This window comes from Trematomus bernacchii, unplaced genomic scaffold (assembly GCF_902827165.1).
Source record: "Trematomus bernacchii unplaced genomic scaffold, fTreBer1.1, whole genome shotgun sequence".
Classification (NCBI taxonomy): Eukaryota; Metazoa; Chordata; class Actinopteri; order Perciformes; family Nototheniidae; genus Trematomus; species Trematomus bernacchii.
The window spans coordinates 6,392,905-6,412,802 of record NW_022987564.1 but is presented as its reverse complement, the minus strand read 5'-3'; the positions used below and the strand labels follow the sequence as shown (position 1 = coordinate 6,412,802).

General features: G+C 42.1%; 1 protein-coding gene across 1 annotated transcript; it reads left to right on the top strand.

Annotated features, from left to right (window-relative positions):
• Positions 1-5,098: 5,098 nt before the first annotated feature.
• Positions 5,099-5,859, top strand: LOC117477893 (galactose-specific lectin nattectin-like). Its single transcript, XM_034124693.1, has one exon. The coding sequence runs from the start codon at positions 5,168-5,170 to the stop codon at positions 5,654-5,656; it is 489 nt and encodes a 162-aa protein (XP_033980584.1). The 5' UTR covers positions 5,099-5,167; the 3' UTR covers positions 5,657-5,859.
• Positions 5,860-19,898: the final 14,039 nt, after the last annotated feature.

The window sequence follows — 19,898 nt, the reverse complement described above, 5'->3', positions numbered from 1 at the left end:
TGACTATTACCCTGTACATTATGCCCACACATCAAAATACATCTCTGCTCACTGTTATTAGAACATTCGTAGTGTACCATCTTCCTGATTGTATTGTATATACTTTATATTTGTGTTCGTGTGCCATGTTTAGAGGTTTAGTAAAGTGCAAGTGCGTTTTCTGAAGGAAACACTTGTGTGCTTTGGAGCTTCATGCTGTAATGTAAAAGTACCTGTTGTGCCTTGTGGCCACTGGAGGGCAGCAGAGGAGCAAGTCAGTGCGACGATCAGTTGTGAATGAAAAGAAACATGAGACACAAAGCAATAAGTCTCTCTGCCTGAAATGAATACATGATGTTTTATACGATATATCCACACAAGCTTATGTTTTTTTCTATCTAATGTTCATCTTCATTTTGCACAAGCTGGGAATTATTTGTGGTAATGTGGTGGCTCAATGAAATGTTTACAAAGTTTTAGTGTGATGGGCAGCTTGGTCTTCACTTGCTAGAAAGCGTTTTAAAAACAGGCCATTATCCCTCCCGACCAACATCTTCTGGAGATTGTAAAGAACATTTGTTTTGGTCTGGCAATGTTTAGCACTGCCAACATTTGATTTAATATAATTTACTCCTTGTCAAAAATGTATAGAAGGTTTAGTGTGACATCTCCAGGTGAGCAGGTAGTCTGTTTTTGCTTATGTTAAGGTGTGATTGTGTTTAGTGTTGCCAAGTTCAGTTGACCAATCATATATTAGGCCAACAGTGAAAACACCCTCTCTGATGCATATGTGGTAACTGTGGCTGGGGTCACCTTTAAATAGCGGACAACACCAACTCCTGTTGAGGGGATGTAGGAACCTGTGGACCCTCAATCTAAATCTAAAGTTGTTTTGCAGATTGTGGGGCTTCCCTTCACAAGGACAATAACAGAGGCATTCATGACCAAATAGAATGCAGCTTTATTTCAGAAATATACATGTTAACATGTCAATGTTCAGCAGCTGTCAATGGGTAAAAGGGTGAACATACTTTACATTATAACATTGTGGGTTTCCCCTCAGATGGGCAGGTCTGGTCCACTAGGTCACAATGCCTGCTAACTGTGAGGGACACACATTGAACAAAAGCACGCACTACTCAAAGCACAACTTCTACAAAATGATTATAGTGAGAGTTAGTTTACTCACCCTTTTAAAGTGTCACACGGTGCAGTCCCTACACAAACTGCACAAAAGAAAACAATTGACAGAAAATTCAACAAAAAAAGCACTAGAGAACAGTTATCTTTTAAAAAAACAAACGCAACATAATAGTTGCCAGCTCAAACACCAATTCAATATAACATTAAAAGAGGGTTAAAAACCAGGCTTACTTTCACAGAGTAATATATCCTCCTGGCTAAATCCAGGAGGGGAAACGGTCAGCTCTATGGATTAAACACAAAAACAGACGTTAGATGTAATAATAAAAGCTATAATAAAATAAAGTTAACAAAAACGTCCATTTCATTTCAAACCTTTATTTATCCAGGTTGTATCCCATTGAGATCACTGATCTCTTTTTCAAGGGAGACCTGCTCAAGTAGGTTCCACATGAAACATTAAAAACATAAACAGAACAACAAAAAGGACATCATACATTAGCATTACAATTTACATACTATCCACATGCACAGGTACCAACAGCTTCCGATTGAGTAGCATCCAACCGAGCTTTAAAAACATTTAGTGGCACCAGATTGCTCAGTTTCCATTTCAATTGCAGACTATTCCAGGACAGTGGAGCTGCGCATCTAAATGCCATCTTCCCTAAAACAGTAGCAGTTGGCACATTTAATAAAACCACAGCATGCGATCTCAGGTAGTAGCCACTTACAATTCGCCGTGAGATCAGGGAGCAGATGTAGGATGGAAGTTTCCCTAACATGGCTTTGTATATAAAAATGTATCAGTGACTGAGCCTCCGTACAGTTAGCGAAGGCAAACCAGCCCTTGCATACAGGGTACAGTGATGGGTTAATGCTTTACAGTTTGTCACAAATGTCAGTGCACTGTGATACGCAGCATCTAACTTGACCAGGCAATTGGCAGGTGCATTCATATAAATCAAATCACCATAGTCCAGCACAGGTAAAAAGGTCACAGAGACTAGCCTTTTTCTGGCCTCGAGTGAGAAACAGGACTTGTTCCTGTAGAAGAAACCTAGCATAACCCTCAGTTTTTTAAGCAGGTTATTGACATGACGTTTAAAGTGAGACAGTCATCAAGCCAGATACCAAGGTATTTGTAACAGGCAACCACTTCAAGTTTTATTCCTTGCGTAGTTACAATATCTAAAACAGGCTCTGGTGTCTTTTTAGCTTTTGAAAAGAGCATTATACCTTTGCCAGTTTCCCGGGTTGGTTGGCTGGTTATGAGCACTTCTACACTCTGCAAAACACGTGTACAAGTTGCTTGAAAACGATTAAAACATTTAGTAAAACACCACATTGCTTGCAACAGACCAGGTCTCGTGCTTTGAATGTCAGAAGAGTTTCTCTCGTTTCCCTCCATGATGGGAAAACGTATCTTGCCCTCGCCCTAATAAAATCCAAACTGAACTGAGACACTTCCATAGGTTAATTTAAAAGACCATAAAACCACCTTAAAATCGCGAGTCCTACCTTGATGGAGATAACGTTTTTTTTGTCTTTTTTATTCGAAAATTCACAATTTAATATTTACAAAATGTACAAGTGGTTTCAATGTGGCCCTGCATTTAAAACAATCAAAAATAATAATCATGCAAAACATGACAAAATAAAAGAAATAAACTGAATGCAATTAGCCAAAAAAAGATTGCCAAAAACAAATAGATCTTACTTGGGTTGTTCAATCATAGGAACTGAAAATACAAAAACAGAAAACGAGAAACAAAACACAGCAAACAGGCAATCATTTATATACAAACCATACTTTACGTTTCACACCATACATGTTAGCCAACACTATCATATTTAAACACCAGTTTGTCATTGTCACCAACCTCCACCAGAGTGCACCCATCCACAAAGTTCTCCAGAAAAGCATCCTTTTCCAGGTACACGTATGCTATCTGAACGTCCTTGCTTAAAATCCTTTTGAACAGATCCCATACGTCCACCTTTCTGTTCCCAAAATGGGCCAAGTCTCTCCTAAGTTTTACAGCATACCGGGCATGGCTCAGCACATAGTTGCAGAAATTCACATTGGGTCCTTTCACTCCCCCACTCATCCCAAACAGCCACAACTCCTTCCATACCATCGTTTTTAATATTCTATCCCCCCAACACTTATCAATTAGCCCCTTCAACCGTTCAAAATACACTTTCAGCTCTCCACATTCAAAAAATTCATGCATACACGTTTCGACCATTACCTTACACACATCACACTCTTTCTTCACCGTGACATCAAACCTGCTTATGATCAGATTGTTGTACACCCTGTTGTGACGAAAAAGAAAATCAAAGTGCTCACATTCAATGCTGTTCCATTTCACCCTTAAATTCCCCCACACCTTCCGCCCATCAAACTTTTCAAAAACATTTTCCCACACCCGCTCAGAAACAGGTCTTCTTATTTTTCCACCCCTCAGCATTTTGTAAATCACCCTAGTGTTTACTTTCTCCATTTTAACACAAGTATCCCCCTCCCCCACATACATTTCTGCCACGCTCTCTCCACTTCTTGTAGCCTCACATTCAACCATTCTCACCCAACCCACAGGCATACCTTTTTTCACCCTCTCCATGATTTCTTCCGCCGCTCTCAACTGCATAATTCCCCCGCTACCCCTCACCTCATCCACTATCACCCGTGCCCCCATGAACCCCGGCACATACTCATAAATCAAATCCCTTATGTTTCTAAAACCCGCCCTCCACATTTGGAGATTGAATACAGGACACTTCTTCACCATGATCATATGGTTTAGAAAGATGGGCTGATTCCACACTTGCTCAACATTCACACACTTATGCTTCACCCCTTTTAGAAACTCACCCCATGCTAATAAAGCCTCCCTGTGGTACCCAGAAACGCCATTAAGCATTTCTTTTCTCAAAGCCATAAATAAGGCGCTGTCACCACAGCCTCCACACTTATTAATTGCTTCTTTTAAAAATACTTTCCACGCATAATCTTTTTTATGTACTTTGTGGAGTACGGTAGGGAGCGGACCTTATTATTGAACCTTACTCTGAGGAACCTGGTGCCGTCTGCAATGTCCGAGTCTGGCCACACTCTTTTTTTAATGACCGAGATGGGCTTAACTCCCCACTCCTCAAGCCTATTTAATATAATTCTATCAGGCAAATAAACAGGCAGATGCAGGAAAGAGACGGTCGCATCAGTGCTCATAATGTTTTTAGCGTGTACCGCAGCCCCATTCACTCTCAGCCCCTCCATTAGTTTCGTTTTTCCCAGGATGGTCCTCATAGTTACTTCGTATTGTTCTCCTGTCACCCTGCACCCATCCACTGTCCCACACTGTTTCTGAATTCCTTTCAGCAGGTCCATCATAGTCAATACACCTTCCACAACCACTTCCACAGTTAAATCCACACTGTACCTCACTCTCTCCTTCTGCCCCTCTTTTCCTTCCTCTCCCGCTTTCTTGCTCTTCTTCGTTGTCCTTCCTTTCGTCCGTCTTTTCACCTGCTCTTCCGCCTTCCATGTTCGGCACCTCTGCACTGTCCACTCGCAGTTGCCATCAACACTTGCGCCGCACCAGATCACAGCACCGGGGGGGGGGGCCCAAACAGCAAAGCCGTTTGGGGAGGCCGTGCTACGGGCCGTGCCCCGGCCGTACTACGCTCAAACAAACCAAATGCACCTAAAAAAATCGAAGATGTACTGAAAAGACTCACAATCGTAATTTCACTCGCACTCAATCTTCCTGTTTAAAGTTGCACTGAACTGTCAGAGATATCGGTGCGCGTCCAGCAGCCAAGACAAAGGTTTTCTGAAACTGCCGGCGGCAACATTTTTATAACTTCAATGTTACCGTTCACCGGTCATGTGATCACGTCACGTGAGAATGACGTCACATTACCACACATATATAAAGAAGCAGCCTGCCACTTGAAGCCTCACAATCTCCATCTTCTCCAACGGTTCAGTGCAACTTTAACCGACAGAGACGGTGACATCATCATCATCATCATCATGCTGGTTTTCCTCTTCCTGTTGGGCCTGGCTCTGGGTGCTGTTTCTTCTTCAGATGACCCTCCAACGGAGCTACAGCAAGACACCTGTCCCTCCTTCTGGTTCTCCTTCAACGGCCGCTGCTACAAGTACTTCAACACAGAGACGACCTGGGCTGATGCAGAGCTCTACTGTGTGTCCCAGGGAGGCAACCTGGTGTCTATCCACAGTAGAGAGGAAGAGGATTTTGTCAAATTCCTGATCAAAAGCTCTGACCCTGCTGAGGGATATACATGGATCGGACTCCATGACATCGCCAAAGAAGGAAGATGGATGTGGTCTGATGGGTGTGCAGTCAAGTTTGTCTATTGGAGTTCAGGACAACCAGACAACTTTCGAGGATTGGAACACTGTGTCGACACCAACTTTGGTTTTGATCATAAATGGAACGATAGAACATGTTATTCTACTCTTCCCTCAGTTTGTGCGTCTCGCATAACTTGTCCTTAGCAACTGAGATGTTACATATGTCTGATTGAACCAGTTCACTGTAAAACTGTTACTCTGTTAACATGCTTTGGACCACAATAAAGACATGAATGTACACTTATGTGTGTAAAGAAGTCATTTTATTAAACTTAATTTCCATGAATGTTATATATTTACACAGGTGATTCAAAATGATCTCAAACTTAATTAACTGAAAACATAAAAGTGTGTTTCTGTGTACATATGCATTTATCTTTGTATCTCAATTTTGTATTGGTTTTCAAGAGAATCAACCCACAGAACAAATACATCATTAAAAAGCAATGGAAATTATAGTAAATAAAAAAAAAAGATTACATTCAAAATAATGGGAAGAACAAAAACTATATAAATGAAAAAGAATAAAGCAATCCATATATGTATTTTTTTTAATAAAAAGCATTGTGTGTGTGTATCTCTCCCTCTCCCCCTGATTGTCTCCCTCCAGGTGCAGCCTCTCCCTCAGGTGCTCCCAATCCCCAATCAGGGCCTCCATGAAGGACCTGAGGAAGACTGCAGTCTCTCTCTCCTTCTCCTCTGGGCTGCATGTGTGCAGCGTGTGTACAGCGTGTTAGTGTCTCTTTGTGAGGCCTACTAGTTTAATCTGTATTTTGTTTGTTAGATGTGCTCCAGTGTATCTTTGTGTATTGTTTTACTTTAGTCACTTTCTTTTAGGAGAAAGTTGTTCTTAGTTTACCTTATGTTTGCTTTGCTAATTGGCTGGTGAGCCGTCTTTACTTTTTGATTATTAAACATCGCCTTGTGGCTTCAGCAATCAGTTTCCTCTCCTTTTTTGTCTCTCCCGGTTATTTTTATATTTTGTTACGTTCCCTCCCTAGTCCAGGAGGGAACGTAACATGCTGTCACCACTCACCTATCACCACAACAATAATATACATGTTAAGTATAATCTTTCACTACTCCTAGACTACATATCTAGCATGTGAACCGTAATGAAACTAACCTCAACTTTTATCAAATAACTCAGTATTAAAAATGAAATCACAGGGTTGATAGACAAACATAAACAAAAACGTTTAAATACCGTCTCACTGAGGCTCTGTGGAAGATAAGTTGAAATGAAGCAGAAATGAAAAGGCTTAATTTTTTTACTGAGAGATCACATGAACAGGGGAGAAAATCCTTTTTAGAGCAATTTTTATTTATTAAAGAAGTAAAGTACAGTAACAACATGGAGACTTTTCATCATACACATTTATAAGCTTGTTCCTGTTATTTTAAAGTGTTTTTTGTCCACGTCAGCAAAGTAATGTATTTTCAGAAAAATCTATAACAGAAAATTCAGAAAGGAGGATTTCAAAGTGCGGACCCACTTTTGAACATTTCTTTAGGTTAATGTGCCGCTGCTACAAGTACTTCAACACAGAGACGACCTGGGCTGATGCAGAGCTCTACTGTGTGTCCCAGGGAGGCAACCTGGTGTCTATCCACAGTAGAGAGGAAGAGGATTTTGTCAAATTCCTGATCAAAAGCTCTGACCCTGCTGAGGGATATACATGGATCGGACTCCATGACATCGCCAAAGAAGGAAGATGGATGTGGTCTGATGGGTGTGCAGCCAAGTATTTCTTTTGGTATAGAAGACAACCAAACAACAGCGGACGGGGTAAAGACTGTGTACTCAACAACTGGTGGGGGAAGTGGAATGATGGGCCTTGTTCAGATACTTTTCCCTCAGTTTGTGCATCTTGCACAACTTGTCCTTAGCAGCTGAGATGTTCCGTGTTCACCTGTTTTGTTAACATGATAACAATAAAGACACATATGTAAACTTATATATGTGTGTGAACAGAAGTCCTTTTGTCTAACCTTTATGTTCATGAATGTTACATATTCACACTGGTCGCTCCAGGGAACCTGTTAAGCCCCGAGCCTGTTTTTCAGGTTTCAGGCTCGAAAATGACATGCCCAAAACAAATGACTACAACTTCACTTCTAAAAGGGTTATATGAATAATTTATTTTATCAAAGCAAGGTTACATCTGTGAGTTGGATGTAGAAGTGTCAGAATCAATATGGATTTTTCTCAGTCAGAGTAAATTCAGATGGAACATAGTAAAAAAAGGTAAATTCTTACCTCCGCCTACAAAAAACCCATTACTTATAGTGAAAACCACCCTTGGATGATGGGTTAGTAGACTAAAAGCTTTAGGAATCCAAACTATAACATATAATAAGTACCCTGTATCAAGATTGAGGCAAAACAAGTTAAATTTGACCTTTTTAGAGAGATTTAGCAGTTCCAAGTTCCAGGCGGAATAGGCTTTCGGCACATTTGGGTATATCTGGTTCCATCAGTGCCATTTGACCTTTTTCAGGTACCAGACTATAAAAATGATGTATTACATTGAATTATCACCATAGGTATTCATTCCATTCAAAGAAAAAAAAATTAAATTAAAAAAATTAATAAAAAATTAAAAAATTAAAAAAAACTTTTTTTTTTTTTTTTAATTTGTGAGAAAAAAAAAAGACCCGCCGAGGGGGGCTTTGGGGCTTAACAGTCAAAGGAATTATTTCTACACCTTTTTTAAAATATCAATACATTTAGTAAATAATATTGATGCATTATTATTACATTTTGATCCACAGATGTTAGCCGTTGCTTATTATTCCTGGTATTATACTTTGTTTTAACCACACACAGTTTTATATCATTCAATGATCACATGGATGTGGTCAGGTATTTACGGCACCTGGTGTGTGGATGACCAACGGGCTGAACTTGCTCTTTTCTGTTGACCGTATAGTCCTGCTTTGGTTATTGTTATTTTGTTCAATAAACATTACATTTTGCACAGATTTTTATTTAGGAATGCTTCAAAGTGATGAGCCTATAGTCTTGGCCTCTTAGGGACATGATTTATTGGGAAAAGTACCATCACTAATGTTCTGGTTATGGGAACAACAGGTGTTTAATCGACAGGGACACTACTTATCTTTCACATCGACATGATGGGTCCTCCACGGTCCTCCACGGCTCCTTCGTGGATGCATTTCCGGGAACAGAGATGTTTCAAAGAGTCGTGACGCACGGCCGGACTTATCTCAGCCAATAACAGCTCTGCATGCATCCCCTGGATATTATTTTATTAATTATACAATTAATTATATAATTACTGCTTTCATCGCGACGCGATGTTTCCAGTGAGAACAGCTGTGAGGTCCGTGCAGAAAGCAGAGCAGTGTGTTTATATCACTCAGTATAACAGGCCTACTCTATTTATTTGCTTTAGTTTAGTAGATATCTACAGAGAGTCGATATTTTTCTAAAACCATTTAGTGCTTCACATAATAAAATACACAACGGCTGTAGCCTGATAATATGCTTTAGGAGCTGTAGGTGCGTGTGTGTGGTGTAGGTGTGTGTGTGGTACAGTGTGTGCGTATGCAGCGGACAGACAGGTCTCAGTTGGTTTGGTGTCCTCTGCTTACTTGTAAATAAAACTTTTGGCCCGTAATTTATTTTCCTCATTGTAGCGACCAGAGAGGGGAGAGGGAGGGGGGGGATATATCCAGTCTCTGATAGTGTTACGTTATTATGAGAGTGCTCTGTTTGATTCTGAAATTGTATATATTTATATAAATATATACATATACGTGTGTGTGTGTGTGTGTGTGTGTGTGTGTGTGTGTGTCCGCATCTGTAGCCTGTTATTGTCTCATTATACCACACTGTGAATGAATTAAAAGTAAATATATAAGTCATCATGAACACATCTGTCCATCAGACAGGGCCGCTGTGCCTCCTGTCATCATTAATGGACGTCTCTTTAAAATGACCGCTCAGAGGAGAGGAGTTCTCATTTCTCTAACCGCCTGCTGCTTCACCTCCTCTCTCCTCGGTTCCCCTCCTCAGTCCTCCGCTCGCATCTCCTGTGGGCGGGACTAATGGCGCGTTTCCACTACAGCGCGCAGCCCGGTTTAAGAGGGCTGTGACGTCAGCGGCCCGTTTGTGGTTGCGTTTCCACTTGGCCTAGTACCGGCCGGCTGGTCCTAATTCTCAGTTTTTCTGGCCTCATAAAATCGTGGGGCCAGGGCCGAGACAACCAGGCTGAGTTTGTGACGTCAACGCTCTCGGCTGCTGATTGGTCGGAGAGAATCGTCACAATCTGCGCGCGAGATAATCCATTTTTACAAACAGCATTTTTGTTAACAGAGGAGCTACAACAATGGCAAAGAAAAGCACACCATGGTCGGTCGAGGAAGTGACGACGTCCATTATATTGCAGATGATAAGGTCCAGCGGGTGCTCGACGGGACAACTCGCAATATCAAAGTCTTTCAGGAGGTCTCTACACAGACACTGGACTCTCCAACGGCGTTACTGGAGTCTGCATGGTACGTTTTTGCTAACGCTGTTATTTGCTTGAAAGCTTTGTGTCCCTGCTTTGTGTCCCTATCTGTTTTAAAGCTCACTTCTAACAAATAAGTCTATTTTATCCTTACATTTATGTTCGACAACCCCGATGGAGCCCCGAAGGCTAGCTAGGCAGATAGCATTAGCGAGAGCTATTGTTTGCTAACACCATATGTGCCATTGTTTACGTTCAGTTTGTCTTTTCTATAGTTGTTGTTGCTATTTATAGTATTGTGCTGCAGTAGTTTGTGGAATTTACAAGTCATGTTTCTGTTCTAGATGATTACATTGGGACTAGCGAGGAGGAACAGTTCCGAACAACGTCCTCTGCATCAACAGCACAAACCGAGGAGGAGAGGATCTGGCCCTGCAGGAACGGCAACTGGCCCAGCAGAATCAATGCCATGTCTTATCTTATTGCTTGTTGATAAATAATTGCACCCACCAGCGATCGCACAGAAAGATGGCATCATCTAGGCGTCCCTCTGCAGTCAGAAATATCATAAACACCATCGTCCACAAAGCACTGTACAGGGGTTTATGGATTTAAGAGAATACTTATCACAGTGAAACCTTTATCATCTGTTGCAATTAAAGCAAATAAGAGAATAAATACTTGGTTAAATAATACATTTTAACTCTTTAGCAGGACAACTCTGCATACTGTTTGAAATTGAGTTTGCTAGCTTGAGGTCCTCCTCTAAAACATAACATTACATATTTTGTAATGGTATTAAGAATACATGATAAATACATGTAGAAAAATTACTCAATTGTAATACCCTCGTTGTGCTAGACTCAAACACATTGCTTATATATTTCAAAGAGAAGAGAACAAAAGAAAACACCTATACAAAGAGAGCGGTGCACAGCGCTTAATATTTACTTGCACTATATTTCTGTTGATCTGGGTTATTGTGTTGCACTGTTGGAGGAGCCTGTGACCTAAGATGTTCATTGTCATAACTACACTAGCTATGTTCGTATGACAAAATAAAAAACCTTGAACCTTGAGGCTGTGTCTTTCAGACAAACCATCATAATCATATTATTTTATGCTGTGGATACTTTAGCCTCCATCCATGTTAACAATTTTTTACACTTGCATTTATGAATATAGTTCTGTTGTGTTTTACACTTTTGTATTTATGTTTATAGTTTGCTTTGATATTTGCTTAATTTATTAGATTATTATTATGGGGGCAGTACTGGTGCTTGAAATTCAAATATTTACTAAATAGTCAATTCTGATAACATTTTTTTGGTTTAAATAATTTGACAAACACATGTATGTGAAAAAGAAAAGATGTATTTATGTTCAATACAATACAATGAATATTTAGGTATTACACGTAGGTTTTCCTCAGGCATCCTGAAGTTCTCCACCCACTGAGTGTGTGAAAGATGGAACAATCACATTCCACCACTCGGTAGCTCGGTCGGTAACTTCTGAAATACACAAACAAAAGCATACATTTTAATACGTAAAAGTGGTAGCTACAATTAATTAAATACTTGAAATACTTTGGTCGTATAGGGAGAGTGAGCCTAAACACATTGCTAGTTAGCGAACGTTAGCTTACCAAGTAGCATTGTAGTTAGTAGTGATTCGAGTCGTCCTGTAGTCTGCGGCGTAGGAGGACTGCCCGAACTCTCGCGTCAGCTTCTTCTATACGTCGCCTCTTTCGAAACAACTCTTGTCTATTTCTTGTGATAATAAACCACACAGCAAAAAACAAGCAAACGATCGCTTTCACATCTCCATTGTTGTGTCGCATTGAAGATGACGTCACGGCAGTTTTAAGCAGCGTCGCTCCGCCTACACTGTGTTACTATAGATACTGACCCGGTTCCTAAACTGTAATGGAAACGCGCCACAAAGTGAGCTGGTCCTAACGAGGCCGGGCGCGGCCAAAGGAGGCCGAGCGGGGCCGAGCGAGGCTGTGTAGTGGAAACGCGGCATTATGTCTCGAGGATAGGAGTCGAGGAGGGGAGTCGAGGAGGGGAATTTTAAGAATTGAGAAGCCTCTACAGTCTTAATTTCTCTGATTGTTTGGCTCTCCTGTAGTCCATGAGAAGAATTTGACCACATCCACCTCCCTTCTTGGTGGATGTCACTAGAGGCAGATCATTTTACAAGTCAAAAAAATTAAAATGTGTCGTAAAACTGTGAAGTAACACTTTTTTTGTGTGAAACCACTCGATGAACTACATCTCCCGTCTCGCACCACACACCAAGACGGCCGTCACGTTGGCCCATTTCACTTCTTTCTTTCAGAATGAGGCGAAAAGTATTATAAGAGGTGAAAATCACTACAAGTCTGGGCATGTTGAGAGCTGTACATACACAAAAGGGGAGTTAGTCGGTTCCGTAAGAGCCAGCATGCGGGACCGGGATTCTGAGATTTGTAGTCTTTCTAGTTGCGTATTTTTCATAGTCTTATATTTCAACAGTTTTACGACAAACTGTGACTTTTTTGACATGGAAATTATTATTTAAGATTGACAAACATCATATGTGTAATTCGTGGCACAATTCAAACGGGATCGAAAGATAATCTTTCTCTCTCCATTGACTTCAATACAAACTTTTTCCGAAATAAGGTCCCATGAGTCCCACCGGAAGTGTAGCACCTCTAGTGGTCGTGTAAGAAACAACATGCTCCCGTTGATTGCAAACGATCCGGAGGGTCGTTTATTCACAAATAACCCTCTCTGGAAAATCCTAAATTGTGGAATAGTTTGGCCATTAAAATGCTTTTTTATTAGATTTCTAGCGAGAAGTGTATATTGTACTTTTATAATCTACGTCCAGTGGATGTGTAGGATCTGTAGTTTGATAGATATTACGAAGATGATTTGAGGTCTCGCCAGGAGAACGTGTATATGGGGCAGCTTCCATGTAAAGTTAGCGTGGGTGAAAACAGTATTTCCGGTCTCGAAGTTTTCATAATAAAACCGGAAGTATTCCCCTCACTTTCAAATGATTACACAGTGATATCTGCAACTCATCCACTAAGAAAACATCAGTTTATCCTTATTAATTACACAATATTGATTGGTTTAAATTGTGTACAATGCTTTTGTGTTTTTAACCTTCGATTCGGAGAAACAAATGTTTTTTTCGGAGTTTAGACACTACAGAGTTTCCGAAGACACTACACTACCCAGAATCCCCAGCTATCGTTTGGGACTACAACATCCGCCTTGCTTTAAACCCTGTGATTAGTCCTCAAGCTCTGTGATTGGATGTTGGAGTGGCAGTGCGACAAGGTTACGCCGAGCGTCAAACAGCTCTTTGAAATGGAATGGAACCACGGCAGACTATCAAAAACTGGACTTGGTCCTGTAATATTCTGTTCTATGGACATATAAGTGTCTACATAAACAGATGAAGCGGACTACTTGTGACATTCCGAGTGTCCATCTTTATTCAACTGGCGCACACATGCATTACGTCCTCAATGTGATCTCTGTAATCAAAGATCTTGTATTCACCAAGATGTTACATCCCCCTTCTTTAGAAAAGAACAGTATACTGTAGCTGCCATAACAAATTATAACCATTATGCATTTAAAGCATTTAAAATAAATGTGCGTCTTAAGGCACTATATCTACTAATTGTGATTACTCTATCACTGAGGGAATATTATAAGGCTGGTACATCAACATTTAGTAAACACTTCTGCAGTTTAACTTATCTTTTTTGAACAGTTGCCCAGAAATAATTCTAATAGAGCATGTAGTACTGCTTCTGAAACAAAACTGTTAAATTACATTTCTAAACAAACAAAAATCACAGTGCATTGTCAGTGTTGCATTATAAACAGATTCACTCAAAGTGCACTGTCAGTATTGCATTTCTCTTTTCTTTTTCACAGGTCAAACACATCTCTTGGCTTCACTATGCGGCCTGATCTTGTGATCTTATTGTAAACAATGTGTGATTGCTCTCTGGGGCCTGTTTGTTTCTCAGTGTCCTGCTGCAAAGTCTCAGTGTCCTCAGGCTCCAACTGCTCGTCTGATGGAGTCTCCTGATCTGTGTCACTCTCACACGTTTGTAGAAGGTGACGCCTGTTGCGTCGAAACATGTGAGCTCCGTCCGTGCAGATGTTGTAGGATCTCTGGGTACCTGCTGGCTCGACTACTGTTGCAGGTTTCCATGTCCCTGTTGGAAGCTGGAAGCAGATCGTGGCTCCCACTGGTAGTGCAGGCAGTGATCTGGCATTCCGGTCATAATATTGTTTTTGTCGTGTTTGACACTGTTCTCTCCTGCTGTGAACGGTGCTGTGACAGGCAAGCTCTGGTTGTAGATGCTTTTCAGTGGTGGGAAGGATGGAGTGCAGACGCTTGCTCATGAGTAGCTGCGCTGGCGATTTCAAACCATCCACTGGTGTGTTTCTATACTCCAACAAGCTGAGGTACATGTCAGATGTCAGTTCTCTGAGTGTGTGATTTGTCCATGAGAGCTTTGGCAGTCTGAACTGTTTTTTCTGCTAGCCCGTTGCTCTGTGGATACAGAGGACTGCTTGTGACATGCTTGAAGTCCCATGCATGAGCAAAAGTTTTAAACTCTTGTGAACTGTAGCAAGGTCCATTATCGCTGACTAGCAGGGGCGGACTGGCCATCGGGACGTTCGGGACGAATCCCGATGGGCCGGTACTGAAGTGGGCCGGTCGGACGATGTGGGCCGCTCGGATAAGTCACTAGCACCCCCCCCCCCCCCCCCCGACAATTTCCTCGCGGTATTAACTCGCGGTATTTACTTGCGGCACCGAGGTGGGCCGGCGGTACCGAAGTGGGCCGGTCGAGAGTCCCGGGCTGATTTGTAGTCCCAGTCCGCCCCTGCTGACTAGTGTCTGTGGTATTCCAAATCGAGCGAACATGGCCTTCAGCTTTTGGATGACTACTGAGGAGGTGAGGCTGGTGATTTTTTCTACCTCAAAGAACCTACTATAATAGTCAACTACAACTACATAGTCAGTACTGTTCCATGTGAACAGATCAGTGGCTATTACCTGCCAAGGTTGTTCTGGGATTGGGTGTGACATCATAGGCTCTTTTGGGAGTGAGCTGCATCGCTCAAGGCAGGTGCTGCAGGTCCCTACTGGTGTCTCTATCTGCTTACCCATCCTTGGCCAGAACAGCACATCTCTTGCACATTGTTTGCACTTTTCCATCCCTAAGTGTCCCGTGTGAATGCGTGAAAGCATTTCAGCCCTGAGTGAGTGCGGCACAATGATTTTCTCTCCTTTCAGTAGGATGCCATCTGTCTCTGATATCTCATCCCTATGATTCCAATACTCTGAGACTGCAGGTGGACATTTTTTGTTTTTCTCGGGCCACCCTGCTTGGATCACCTGTCTCAGCACTGAGAGCTGCTCATCTTTGGCTGTAGCGGCTCTGATCTCTGCCATTTTGCGGTCGCTTACCGGAGCGTTGCTGATCACAGTGTGTATTTGGTAGTCCATGCCCTCACTCATGTAGCGGTCGTAACACTCAAGTGGCTTTCTGGACAGAGTGGCTTTCTGGACAGAGTGTCTGCGACGGGGATTTGTTTTCCTGGTTTGTGCTCGATAGTGATGTCATATCTCTGTAGCTGCAGTATCATGCGTTGCAGACGCGGTGGTGCAGCTGCTAAGGGCTTATGCATGATTGACTCAAGTGGCTTATGATCTGACTCGACGATCACCTGTCGTCCATACAGGTATTGATGAAACCGCCTACATCCAAAGAGCACTGCGTATAGCTCCTTTTCGATTTGAGCATAGTTCTCTTCAGTTTCAGTCAGTGTCTTTGATGCGTATGCGACTGGTTTCTCTTCCTGGAGCAGGACAGCTCCTAAGCCGTGTTTGGAAGCATCGACTTGTAACTTCACATCCTTTGTGTGATCGAAGTAGGTGAGTACTGGGCCAGGCTCCTGTGTTAGGATGTATTTTACTCGTTGGAAGGCTGCATCATGATTTGAGTCCCACACAAACTCACTGTTTTCCTTTATCAGTTGCCGGAGTGGAGCTGTTGCCTCTGACATTCTCGGGGCGAACCTGGAAAGGTAAGTGACCATGCCCAGTATGGTCTCCAACTCTGCCTTGCTTTGTGGGTTAGGCATTTCTTTGATGGCCTTAATCTTGTTCGGGTCAGGGCGGATGCCTTCTCGTGTCAGCTTGTGCCCAAAATAGCTTACCTCAGGCACACAGATTTTGCACTTGTCCTTATTCAGCTTTATGCCTTTTTCTCTGGTGCTCTCCAGCATGGCACGCAGGCTGGCGTTGTGCTCCTCTTTGGTGCGGCCGTAGACTATGATGTCATCTACGATGGCGGCAACGCCTGGAAGCCCCTCATAGGCCTCATCCACTCTCCTCTGGAACTCATCCTGTGCAGATATGATTCAAAAAGGCAGTCTCTTGAAACGGTACCTGCCGTAGATCGTGTTGAACGTGGTTAGCATAGATGAGTCGTGTGTGAGTTTTATATTCCAGTATCCAGATCTGGCGTCTAGTACACTGAAATACTGTGCTCCAGCCAGTTTTGGTGTGACGTCATCTAGAGTAGGGAGTGGATAGTGGGGTCTTTGGATGGCTTTGTTCAGGGCGCGGGGGTCTAGGCATATTCTCAGCCTATTTGTTTTCGGCTTTTCCAACACTACTAGTGCATTAACCCATTTAGTTGGCTCTGTGACTTTTTGGATAACGTCCAGTTTTTCCATGTCGTCCAACTCATCCTTGAGCCGGTCACGCAGAGCATATGGGATGCGACGAGGTGGACATACCACTGGTGGTACAGAGGGTTTGAGTTGGAAACTGCATTCTCCAGGAAACAGTCCGATGCCTTCAAACACATCAGCAAACTCTTCCATCATGGTTGTGTGTGTTATCGGCTTTGCATCAACTACATGTATCATTTTGACTAGGTTTAAATCTAGACATGCTCTTAAGCCTAACAGAGGTGGAGCATTTGTATGGACTATGTCAAAACCTACCATGGCTGTTTTCTCACCGTGTTTACATGTCAGTCTACATGTTCCTTCTGCTTCTATCCTGTGCCCACCATAATCTGAGAGTTTGCTTGATGGGGGGCCTAGTATACACTTCCATATATCTCGCGGAATGTGTCTGCTGGTATAATACTAGTCTGAGAACCAGTGTCCATTTTAAATTTCAGTTTGTGCCTCGCTTTTCCTATTTCTACTTCTGCATATGCCTGTTCTCTATCTGTGTTTTCATGCTCTTTTATGATAGCATCAATATAGAGTTCTGGTTCTTCTAGTGACTGTTCGGCACTGTTTGAGATGGTATGCAATTTTCTGGGATTATATCTCGTCTGTGGCTGCTGTGTTTGTGACCTACACACTTTAGCAAAGTGGTTGGGCTTCTTGCATTTGCTGCATTGGCGACCCTTTGCTGGACATTCCTCAGTGCGACTGTGCTCCCTCCCACATGCTCCACATTCCTTGCTCCTCGCGGCGCTGTTACGATCATTCCATGTCGTCTTGTGCCCACGGGATGCTTGGTCTGCTCTAAAAGGTTTTCTGCTAACTGCGTGAGCAGAGCGACTGTCGTGGCTAGCAGCGGGGGTTAGCATTGTCTTTAGCTGCTGCTGTGATAGCTCATGTGAACGTGCAATGTCAATGGCTTTCTCTAGCGTCAAGTCTGGACCGTGACATAGCAGTTTTTCGCGCACTCTTTGTGAGTTTGTAGCAAAGACAATCCTGTCTCTAATCATTTCCTCACTGTTTGGGTAGTTGCAGTCTTTACTTAGCAATTTTAGCTCCGTTACAAACTGGTCGAAACTCTCACTGTCTCCTTGGATTTTTTCATGAAATTTATAGCGCGCAAATATGGGATTTGCTTTCGGAGTTACATAAGCTTCAAAACCGTCATAGTACGTTTTTAGTACCTTACTTTGGTCTTCTGTGAGAGTCCATGTGTTAAAGACGTCTCTGCCTTTTTCCCCAATCCATAGGAGTAGATAGCTACATTTTTCCTCCTCGTCTTTAGCATGTAGCGGGCCTGAAAACATTAGCTGCACATGCTGCCGAAACTTTCTCCATGCGTCCGGCAGATTAGACGAGTCCCAGTCCATTCGTGGTGTTGGAACGCCTGTTCTCCATCTTCCGTCGTCAGATCGATGATAATTGAACTAACTCTGACACCATGTAATATTCTGTTCTATGGACATATAAGTGTCTACATAAACAGATGAAGCGGACTACTTGTGACATTCCGAGTGTCCATCTTTATTCAACTGGCGCACACATGCATTACGTCCTCAACTTGATCTCTGTAATCGAAGACCTTGTATTCACCAAGATGTTACAGGTCCAGCGGCTCTGAGCTAGCCTGTGTTTCGGGAATGAGGCAGGCTTCTTGCGTATGAGGATTCGGTTCCAGAGTCGGAGATACCAATAGACATTTGCAAGGACAGCACCAGCAGGACAGCACCAGCAGGCAAGCAGCAGCAACGTCGAAGTAGCTGCAGCAATAGCAGCAGCAAGGAATGCATAGAGAGATATCTGGCAGGTTAAATAGAGCATATTAAGGAGACTCTGTTTGGTTGGTTTTAGAGTGGCAAGGGGCGTTATGTATGAATGCAGCATAAGTGCTCGAGTTGACTGCCTGAACTAGCTCGCAGGCTTCGCCCCATTTATGGCTGAATTTAGCTGAAAATGCAGAAAAAGCTGAATATGTTATTAGCTGAATGGTCGCTGCTTTTAGCTACAGAGACCAAGTAAGTGTGTTGCTGAACTTAGCGGAGAAATGCAGAAAAGTGAAATGATTTGAATCAAATTGTTACAGCTCAAATGCATTGCAATGACTTAAACTGGAAGAGTAGGAAAAATAGCGAAGAAGCTTAATATTTAAAAGAAAAGGTTTAAAAAAGGTATAAACAACTAAATGTATAGCCTCAATGTCCTGAAATAGCTGCATAATGTAATAGTTGAATGGTTTATAGCTGAAAGTAGGCTGAAGGAGTTAGATATGAAATGTAAGTAGTGAATGAATGTTTACAAACACCTGTGTGTGTAAGACCAGAGATCAAAGGTTACCCCGGTGACAACGTTATCAAAACACCTGTTTACGTGAGCCCAGAGATCAAAGGTTTCCATGGAGATGTGCTGTGAAAGGAGAGCCTTTCCATTTGATCTGAAGGAGAATTTTTGACAAGTTTTAGTCTCTTCATGCCCTCAAGAGGCATTTTGTTTAATATTTTTTCTTAATCTTTTTTTATTTTTCAACGTAGGAGAGGTTTTCCTACGTTTTTCACGGAAAATAATGTCTCAGGAGTGTAGGGTTTAGGAATTATGGCAGGTTTAAAACATTTTTTGGGCCAAATATCAAGCACTCCTCCACTCTTTTTTGAGATCAAAGCACTCTAGACTTAACGAGCTGCTCAATACACACTAATGTTAAAATCTGAAGAACAATAGCTGAAGGTCTTGTGATCATTTTAAAGTTGGAATGAAGTCTCTAGCTGAAAGTATGTGGAAGGAGAAGCATTTGGCGCAAGGTGTAGTTAAAAGAGGATTTGAAGGTTCCTCCCATTGACTTCCATGTTAAAAAAAGAGTTTAAAAAGCTGAATATTTCAAAAAGTATGAAATATTTTGATAAAGTTGAAGATTTCCCATCGATTGCTGAAAAGGCTGAATAGTTTAATATTTGAATGGTTTCTGTAGCTGAAAGTATGCTGAAGTCATGGAGAGCCAAAGTATCGGTTGAAATAAGAATAAGGGGATTAAAGATTCGAAGAACTATAGTGGAATGCTGTAAACAGCATTCACACTAATAAGGGGAAGAATAAAGATAGCATTCGCACTAATAAAATTACTTCTTTACACACATA

Coding starts and splice junctions, on each gene's coding strand:
- LOC117477893 (XM_034124693.1), top strand. CDS start 5,168: ATGCTGGTTTTCCTCTTCCTGTTGGGCCTGGCTCTGGGTGCTGTTTCT.